Source organism: Scyliorhinus torazame, chromosome 31, assembly GCF_047496885.1.
Source record: "Scyliorhinus torazame isolate Kashiwa2021f chromosome 31, sScyTor2.1, whole genome shotgun sequence".
NCBI classification, from domain to species: domain Eukaryota; kingdom Metazoa; phylum Chordata; class Chondrichthyes; order Carcharhiniformes; family Scyliorhinidae; genus Scyliorhinus; species Scyliorhinus torazame.
Window position 1 is genome coordinate 6,671,585 of NC_092737.1, and position 10,315 is coordinate 6,681,899.

Sequence of the window (10,315 nt, forward strand, 5' to 3'; positions counted from 1 at the left end):
GAATCACAGACCCCCGTCCCATCACCGTGTGGGGGAATCACAGACCCCCGTCCCATCACCGTGTGGGGGAATCATAGACACAGACCCCCGCCCCGTCACCGTGTGAGGGAATCACAGACCCCCGTCCCATCACCGTGTGGGGGAATCACAGACCCCCGTCCCGTCACCGTGTGGGGGAATCACAGACCCCCGTCCCGTCACCGTGTGGGGGAATCACAGACCCCCGTCCCGTCACCGTGTGGGGGAATCACAGACCCCCGTCCCATCACCGTGTGGGGGAATCACAGACCCCCGTCCCGTCACCGTGTGGGGGAATCACAGACCCCCGTCCCGTCACCGTGTGGGGGAATCACAGACCCCCGTCCCGTCACCGTGTGGGGGAATCACAGACACAGACCCCCGTCCCGTCACCGTGTGGGGGAATCATAGACACTGACCCCCGTCCCATCACCATGTGGGGGAATCACAGACCCCCGTCCATCACCGTTCAGAGTTTTCTGGTGTGTTCCCTGATGCGGAATCTCAAAGCAGACGGAATTCCCGGGAGCGCCCCGCATTGCCGCTGAGCTCACCCTCGCTCATATTCACGAAGATAGAAGCTGGGTCCCGCTGGGGCGTGAGGGGGTCAGGAGCGACCCTCCTCTGCTGACCCCAGGGCCACACGGCATGTGACTGGTTAAAAACCTCTCAATCCCGGCCGTGAAAATGTTCGGGGACCCGCCCTCCAGAGATTCCGGGCGTAAAGAATTCCAAAGATTCGCCACTCTTTGGCAGAAGAAATTCTGCCCCAAATCCGTCTTCAGTGAGCTCCCCCTGGCCGCGGCCTCTGGTCCAACACTCGCCCAGGTGTGGAAACATTTACCCTGTCTGGCCCTCTGAGAATCAGTATGTTCCAACCACCTCACTTCTCCTTCTGCAGAACTCCAAGCATGGACCCAATCTGTTTAATCCTTCCTCATAATAATAACCTTTATTAGTGTCACAAGTGGGCTGACATTATCACTGCGACGAAGTTACTGTGAAAATCCCCTAGTCGCCACATCCCGGCGCCTGTTCGGGTACACAGAGGGAGAATTCAGAATGTCCAATTCACCTAACAGCACGTCTTTCGGGGATTGTGGGAAGAAACCGGAGCACCCGGAGGAAACCCACGCAGACACGGGGAGAACGTGCAGACTCCGCACAGACAGTGACCCAAGCCGGGAATTGAACCCGGGACCCTGGCGCTGACACGACACGAGACACTCACACTCCGCCTCTTTCCACTGATGAACATCTAGAGAGTCAGTCAAGGGTGTATGTACAGTGTCACACCTCCACCACGTGGCTAAGAGCTAGTCAGGTTCAGTCAGACAGAGTAACCACACTTAAGTTAGCAGAGAGTCGAACTCACAAAAAACTGTGCTAACTGTGCTATTAGGTCAATAAACCTGATTGAACCAACTTCGAGGTCTGGAGCATCTTTCTGCTCTAAACTGCATCCAGTTGCAGCCAGTGTTGGTCCAGTGTATCGAACACGGCAAAGGGGACCACGGCCATTTGCCTCACGCGCCGGCCTTGCCGCCTGGGAACCAGCCGAGTAGGGTTCACCTCCACCGGCACTTGGAGGTCCCGCCCGACGGCAGGGGAGTTTGGGTTGGAGCTGGGCCATGATACTGGAACGGTGGGATAGGCCCCAGGGGCTGAACGGCCCTTTCCTGCTCAAGGAGGTTAAAGAGCAGCACCGGGCACGCGTCAGCTCGATAGAGCGAGAGCAGGTAACATCATGGAAGGGGGGGGGGGGGACTTACACACAACAAGCAACAGCTTTAGCTGTAACCAAACCCCCCCCCCCCCCCCCAATGTAGTTCACAGGGTCAAATCAGAACATACAGACCGACACTTAGGCAAACACATCGGGACCGAGAACTTGGTCAAAGAGGTAGAACAAGAGAGGGGAGGGGTCTGGGGAGGGGATTCCAGAGCTCAGGCTCCCACCCAAGCTGAAGGCACGGACGCCAATGGCGGAGCGATGGGAACCCGGGGGGGGGGGGGGGGGGGGTGCTGCTCGAGAGGCCGGGACTGGAGGAGCGCAGAGATCTCGGAGGGTTGTGGGGTCAGGAGGAGGTTACAGGGATAGGGAGGGGTGTAGGGTCTGGAGGAGGTTACAGGGATAGGGAGGGGTGTAGGGGCTGGAGGAGGTTACAGGGATAGGGAGGGGTGTAGGGGCTGGAGGAGGTTACAGGGATAGGGAGGGGTGTAGGGGCTGGAGGAGGTTACAGGGATAGGGAGGGTTGTAGGGGCTGGAGGAGGTTACAGAGATAGGGAGGGTTGTAGGGGCTGGAGGAGGTTACAGAGATAGGGAGGGTTGTAGGGTCTGGAGGAGGTTACAGAGATAGGGAGGGGTGTAGGGGCTGGAGGAGGTTACAGAGATAGGGAGGGGTGTAGGGGCTGGAGGAGGTTACAGAGATAGGGAGGGTTGTAGGGGGCTGGAGGAGGTTACAGAGATAGGGAGGGTTGTAGGGGGTGGAGGAGGTTACAGAGATAGGGAGGGTTGTAGGGTCTGGAGGAGGTTACAGAGATAGGGAGGGGTGTAGGGGCTGGAGGAGGTTACAGAGATAGGGAGAGGTGTAGGGGCTGGAGGAGGTTACAGAGATAGGGACGGTTTTAGGGTCTGGAGCAGGTTACAGAGATAGGGAGGGTTGTATAGGGGGCTGGAGGAGGTGACAGAGATAGGGAGGGGTGTAGGGACTGCAGGAGGTTACAGAGATAGGGAGGGTTGTAGCGGCTGGAGGAGGTGACAGAGATAGGGAGGGGTGTAGTGACTGCAGGAGGTTACAGTGATAGGGAGGGTTGTAGCGGCTGGAGGAGGTTACAGAGATAGGGAGGGTGCAGGTCTGGAGGAGGTGACAGCGAGAGGGAGGGTTGTATAGGGCTGGAGGAGGTGACAGAGATAGGGAGGGGTGTAGGGGCTGGAGGAGGTTACAGAGAGAAGGAGGGTTGTCTAGGGTCTGGAGGAGGTGACAGCGATAGGGAGGGATGTAGGGACTGGAGGAGGTGACAGAGATAGGGAGGGTTGTAGGGGCTGGAGGAGGTTACAGAGACAGGGAGGGTTGTAGGGACTGGAGGAGGTGACAGAGATAGGGAGGGGTGTAAGGTCTGGAGGAGGTGACAGAGATAGGGAGGGTTGTAGGGACTGGAGGAGGTGACAGAGACAGGGAGGGTTGTAGCGGCTGGAGGAGGTTAGAGAGATAGGGAGGGTTGTAGGGACTGGAGGAGGTGACAGAGATAGGGAGGGTTGTAGGGACTGGAGGAGATGACAGAGACAGTGAGGGTTGTAGGGGCTGGAGGAGGTTAGAGGAGATAGGGAGGGTTGTAGGGACTGGAGGAGGTGACAGAGACAGGGAGGGGTTGTAGGGGCTGGAAGAGGTTAGAGAGATAGGGAGGGTTGTAGGGGCTGGAGGAGGTTACAGAGATAGGGAGGGTTGTAGGGACTGGAGGAGGTGACAGAGATAGGGAGGGGTGTAGGGGCTGGAGGAGGTTACAGAGATAGGGAGGGTTGTAGGGGCTGGAGGAGGTTACAGAGATAGGGAGGGTTGTAGGGACTGGAGGAGGTGACAGAGACAGGGAGGGTTGTAGGGGCTGGAGGAGGTTACAGAGATAGGGAGTGTTGTCGGGGCTGGAGGAGGTGACAGAGATAGGGAGGGGTGTTGGGGCTGGAGGAGGTTACAGGGATAGGGAGGGGTGTAGGGGCTGGAGGAGGTTACAGGGATAGGGAGGGTTGTAGGGGCTGGAGGAGGTTACAGAGATAGGGAGGGTTGTAGGGTTGGAGGAGGTTACAGAGATAGGGAGGGTTGTAGGGTCTGGAGGAGGTTACAGAGTTAGGGAGGGGTGTAGGGGCTGGAGGAGGTTACAGAGATAGGGAGGGGTGTAGGGCTGGAGGAGGTTACAGAGATAGGGAGGTTGTAGGGGGCTGGAGGAGGTTACAGAGATAGGGAGGGTTGTAGGGGGTGGAGGAGGTTACAGAGATAGGGAGGGTTGTAGGGTCTGGAGGAGGTTACAGAGATAGGGAGGGGTGTAGGGGGCTGGAGGAGGTTACAGAGATAGGGGAGAGGTGTAGGGGCTGGAGGAGGTTACAGAGATAGGGACGGTTTTAGGGTCTGGAGCAGGTTACAGAGATAGGGAGGGTTGTATAGGGGGCTGGAGGAGGTGACAGAGATAGGGAGGGGTGTAGGGACTGCAGGAGGTTACAGAGATAGGGAGGGTTGTAGCGGCTGGAGGAGGTGACAGAGATAGGGAGGGGTGTAGTGACTGCAGGAGGTTACAGTGATAGGGAGGGTTGTAGCGGCTGGAGGAGGTTACAGAGATAGGGAGGGTGCAGGTCTGGAGGAGGTGACAGCGAGAGGGAGGGTTGTATAGGGCTGGAGGAGGTGACAGAGATAGGGAGGGGTGTAGGGGCTGGAGGAGGTTACAGAGAGAAGGAGGGTTGTCTAGGGTCTGGAGGAGGTGACAGCGATAGGGAGGGGATGTAGGGACTGGAGGAGGTGACAGAGATAGGGAGGGTTGTAGGGGCTGGAGGAGGTTACAGAGACAGGGAGGGTTGTAGGGACTGGAGGAGGTGACAGAGATAGGGAGGGGTGTAAGGTCTGGAGGAGGTGACAGAGATAGGGAGGGTTTGTAGGGACTGGAGGAGGTGACAGAGACAGGGAGGGTTGTAGCGGCTGGAGGAGGTTAGAGAGATAGGGAGGTTGTAGGGACTGGAGGAGGTGACAGAGATAGGGAGGGTTGTAGGGACTGGAGGAGATGACAGAGACAGTGAGGGTTGTAGGGGCTGGAGGAGGTTAGAGAGATAGGGAGGGTTGTAGGGACTGGAGGAGGTGACAGAGACAGGGAGGGTTGTAGGGGCTGGAAGAGGTTAGAGAGATAGGGAGGGTTGTAGGGGCTGGAGGAGGTTACAGAGATAGGGAGGGTTGTAGGGACTGGAGGAGGTGACAGAGATAGGGAGGGGTGTAGGGGCTGGAGGAGTTACAGAGATAGGGAGGGTTGTAGGGGCTGGAGGAGGTTACAGAGATAGGGAGGGTTGTAGGGACTGGAGGAGGTGACAGAGACAGGGAGGGTTGTAGGGGCTGGAGGAGGTTACAGGAGATAGGAGGGTTGTCGGGGCTGGAGGAGGTGACAGAGATAGGGAGGGGTGTAGGGGCTGGAGGAGGTTACAGAGATAGGGAGGGTTGTAGGGGCTGGAGGAGGTTACAGAGACAGGGAGGGTTGTAGGGGCTGGAGGAGGTTACAGAGATAGGGAGGGGTGTAGGGTCTGGAGGAGGTTACAGAGATAGGGAGGGGGTGTAGGGTCTGGAGGAGGTTACAGAGATAGGGAGGGTTGTAGGGACTGGAGGAGGTGACAGAGACAGGGAGGGTTGTAGGGGCTGGAGGAGGTTACAGAGATAGGGAGGGGTTGTAGAGTCTGGAGGGGGGTTACAGAGATAGGGAGGGTTGTAGGGGCTGGAGGGGGTTACAGAGATAGGGAGGGGGGTGTAGGGGCTGGAGGAGGTTACAGAGATAGGGAGGGTGTGGGGGCTGGAGGGGGTTACAGAGACAGGGAGGGTTGTAGGGGCTGGAGGGGGTTACAGAGATAGGGGAGGATTTATATCCAGGAGGGCTTTGAAAGCGAGAATGTTAAAATTAAGCCGTTCACTGACGTGATGAGTCAAATTGTAACCTGCAGTCTTCAGTTTTCCACATCAAGGTGTGGCAAAGTATGATCATTTTTGAAATATAAATTTAGAGTATCCAATTATTTTTACTTTTGCCCCAATTAAGGGGCAATTTAGCGCGGCCAATCCACCTGCCCGGCAGGGTTGTGGGGGCGAGACCCTCGCAGACACGGGGAGAATCTGCAAACTCCACACGGACAGTGACCCAGAGCCGGGATCGAGTCCGGGTCCTCGGCGCCGCAAGGCAGCCCCGAATGGTCATCGACGTGGGCCATTCGGCCCACCTGCTCCGTGCTGGCATCTCCCCTCTCCCCCCGCACACCGTGCCCCCACCTCACCCCGTCAGCATAGCTCCCCCCCCCCCCAATGTCTTTATTTCCCCCCCACCCTCTGCATTTCCTCACTGGTCATGCGCTAATCCAGCAGGTGGTTCACATTTTCCATCCCAGGACCATAAATCAATCTGTGGGACATCGACGCTTTAAGAGGGCGGGGACGTCCGGGCTGACTGACGGGGCGGTACACCAATAGGAAAGCGGGCCGCCGCCGACCGGCGCTCCGATTGGTCGCGGTGGCTGAGGGGGTGTTGAGCCAATTGGAGGCCGGCACCACCCTTAGGTCGGAACGTTTGTGCGGGGATGGTGGAAGGACGCGCGGGTAAGGCGGAAGAGGTGGTTACTTCCGGTGTGTCACTCCCACCCGGTGGGACCAACCGGAAGTGGCCACCTCTTCCGCCTTCCCCCTTCCCGTGGCGGCGATGGCGGTGCTCAAACCGTTCCTGCTGCACTTCCTTCTGACCGAGAAATGCTACGACTCGTTCTTCCTGGAGCTGAACCTGCTGGACGGTGAGGGGGCGACGGCGGGCGCGGGGTCCTTGCGGCCGCCCCCACCCCCGCGGTAGTGACCCCAGCCTCCGATTGGCTCACCTCCCACCCAGCCGCGGCGGCAGTGGCCAATCAGAGCGCCGGGCGACCGGAGGCGCGCTCTACGATTGGCCCCCGGCGCCGTCAATCATCCGCACGGCCCCGCCATCTTAAAGCGGCGCTGTCCTCCCGGTGGATATATGGTCCTCGGATGCAAATTGTTCCACTTGCTGGATTAACACTTGATCTTTCACCCCCCTCCTCTCAGTTTGGGGGGGGGGGGGGGGGTCTCCTGGCCTCCCCTCCCCAAATCACTGCTCAACACCCAAAGGAGGAACTTATTTTTTGCAGGACTCGGGTGGGGACGATTGGGGCAAGGGGCTAGCACCAACCTGATGGGCCGAATTGCTCCTTCCTTCCTTCGGGGTACGATGAAGGTGGATTTTCCTCATAATCTGACGCGGCCGATTGCACTGGGAACTGATATCGAAAACAGGAAACCCAGGGCAGCACGGTGGCGCAGTGGTTAGCACTGCTGCCTCACGGCGCCGAGGTCCCGGGTTCGATCCCGGCTCTGGGTCACTGTCCGTGTGGAGTTTGCACATTCTCCCCGTGCCTGCGTGGGTTTCGCCCCCACAACCCTGAAAAATGTGCAGGGCAGGTGGATTGGCCGTGCTAAATTGACCCCTTAATTGGAAAAAAAATGAATTGGGTGCTCTAAATTTAAAGAATTACAAACTTTTGAGTCTGTATGACTGCTCTTCGGAAGGTGTTGGACTCTTAAGGCTAACTCGATGGCCGAATGGCCCTCCGCCTACACTAGGGATTCTGTAGCTTGGGGCGGGGGTCCCTCGGTGCCGACGAAACACTAACCGCTCTGTTTCCCGATCCTGTTTAGTTCCTTGTCTGAAAATCCTCCTCAGCAAAGTGTTGGGACTGTCCATCATCGCTGGAATCAGTGATGGGTGAGTGAATCCGGAACGGTTTGGACCCGAAGCATCTTTATCATTTATTCTATCCTTGGACATGGTTGTTGCTGACGAGCCCCCATCCCTGATTGCCCCTGAGAAGGTGACGGAGAGTCGCTTCTTGAACCGGGCCGTTAACAGGTAACCACAGGGGCTAGCGTTTAATTTTAGATTTTTTAATTAATTGAATTTAACATCCCTCGGGAAGCTGCGGCGGGGTTTGAACCCGTCTCTGGAGCAAGCATCCTTCCGTCTGAATCACTAACCTCGCCCTGTACCTGTGTGAGAGCGGGTGTGGATATTGAACACAGAACATTACAGCGCAGTACAGGCCTTCGGCCCTCGATGTTGCGCCGACCTGTGAAACCACTCTAAAGCCCATCTACACTATTCCCTTATCGTCCTTATGTCTATCCAATGACCATTTGAATACCCTTAGTGTTGGCGAGTCCACTACTGTTGCAGGCAGGGGCATTCCACGCCCTTACTACTCTCTGAGTAAAGAACCTACCTCTGACATCTGTCTATATCTATCTCCTCTCAATTTAAAGCTATGTCCCCTCGTGCTAGACATCACCATCCGAGGAAAAAGGCTCTCACTGTCCACCCTATCCAATCCTCTGATCATCTTGTATGCCTCAATTAAGTCACCTCTTAACCTTCTTCTCTCTAACGAAAACAGCCTCAAGTCCCTCAGCCTTTCCTCATAAGATCTTCCCTCCATACCAGGCAACATTCTGGTAAATCTCCTCTGCACCCTTTCCAATGCTTCCCACATCCTTCCTATAATGCGGCGACCAGAATTGCACGCAATACTCCAGATGCGGCCACACCAGAGTTTTGTACAGCTGGAACATGACCTCATGGCTCCTAAACTCAATCACTCTACCAATAAAAGCTAACACACCGTACGCCTTCTTAACAACCCTCTCAACCTGGGTGGCAACTTTCAGGGATCTATGTACATGGACACCGAGATCTCTCTGCTCATCCACACTGCAAGAATCTTACCATTAGCCCAGTAACTCTGTCTTCCTGTTATTCCTTCCAAAATGAATCACCTCACACTTTTCTGCATTAAACTCCATTTGCCACCTCTCAGCCCAGCGCTGCAGCTTATCTATGTCCCTCTGTAACTTGTAACATCTGTCTGCACTGTCCACAACTCCACCGACTTTAGTGTCATCTGCAAATGTACTCATCCATCCTTCTACACCCTCCTCTAGGTCATTTATAAAAATGACAAACAGCAGTGGCCCCAAAACAGATCCTTGTGGTACACCACTAGTAACTGGACTCCAGTCTGAACACTTCCCATCAACCATCACCCTTTGTCTTCTTCCAGCTAGCCAATTTCTGATCTAAACTGCTAAATCTCCCTGAATCCCATGCTTCCGTATTTTCTGCAGTAGCCTACCGTGGGGAACCCTTATCAAACGCTTTACTGAAATCCATATGCACCACATCAACTGCTTTACCCTCATCCACCTGTTTGGTCACCTTCTCAAAGAACTCAATAAGGTTTGTGAGGCACGACCTAACCTTCACAAAACCGTGTTGACTATCTAATCAAATTATTCCTTTCCAGATGATTATACACCCTATCTCTTATAAACCTTTCCAAGATTTTGCCCACAACAGAAGTAAGGCTCACTGGTCTATAGTTACCGGGTTGTTTCTACTCCCCTTCTTGAACAAGGGGACAACATTTGCTATCCTCCAGTCTTCTGGCACTATTCCTGTAGACAAAGATGACTTAAAGATCAAAGCAAAGGCTCAGCAATCTCCTCCCTAGCTTCCCAGTGAATCCTAGGATAAATCCCATCCGGCCCAGGGGACTTATCTATTTTCACACTTTCCAGAATTGCTAACACCTCCTCCTTATGAACCTCAAGCCTTCTAGTCTAGTAGCCTGAATCTCAGTATTCTCCTCGACAACATTGTCTTTTTCCTGTGTGAATACTGATTGAGCGTGGATCGACTGGTGGGGGCATCATTGCGGAGCCTGTGATGTCATCTGTGTCATGTGTCATCTTGGGCCTCTGGCAGGCGTTCCCGAACCTTCCCCCTTCACCCACCGCTCACCCCATCAGGTACCCCCTTCCTTATTCACTGACTTACATTGACTCCATGTCCAGGCCACACCTCCGTTTCAACATTATCAGCCTTGTTCTCAATTCCTCCGTTTTCCCTCAGCCTATCTCTGTAACTTCCTCTGGCCCTGACAACCCTCCATATCTCTGTAACCCCCTCCAGCCCCTACACCCCTTCCTATCTCTAACCTCCTCCAGCCCCTACAACCCTCCCTATCTCTGTAACCTCCTCCAGCCCCTGCAAACCCTCCCTATCTCTGTAACCTCCTCCAGCCCCTGCAACCCTCCCTATCCCTGTAACCTCCTCCAGCCCTGCAACCCTCCCTATCCCTGTAACCCCCTCCAGCTCCTACAACCCTCCCTATCTTTGTAACCTCCTCCAGCCCCTACTCCCCTCCCTATCTCTGTAACCTCCTCCGGCCCTGACACCCCTCCATATCTCTGTAACCTCCTCCAGCCCCTGCAACCCTCCCTATCCCTGTAACATCCTCCAGCCCCTACAACCCTCCCTATCTCTGTAACCTCCTCCAGCCCCTGCAACCCTCCCTATCCCTGTAACCTCCTCCAGCCCCTACAACCCTCCTATCTCTGTAACCTCCTCCAGCTCCTACAACCCTCCATATCTCTCTAACCTCCTCCAGCCCCCTGCAACCCTCCGTATCTCTGTAACCTCCTCCAGCCCCTACACCCCTCCTATCTCT

The 10,315-nt window shown here is 55.7% G+C and overlaps 1 protein-coding gene across 1 annotated transcript in view; it reads left to right on the forward strand.

Moving 5' to 3' along the window:
* Window positions 1-6,393: 6,393 nt before the first annotated feature.
* LOC140404552 (mannose-P-dolichol utilization defect 1 protein-like) overlaps window positions 6,394-10,315 on the forward strand; it is a gene marked incomplete at its 5' end in the record, with an annotated part of 19,405 nt that continues 15,483 nt past the window's right edge. Inside the window, 2 exons of the mRNA XM_072493155.1 lie at window positions 6,394-6,535; window positions 7,452-7,518. Coding sequence (XP_072349256.1) covers window positions 6,394-6,535; window positions 7,452-7,518 — 209 coding nt within the window. The remainder of the gene's footprint in view (window positions 6,536-7,451; window positions 7,519-10,315) is intronic.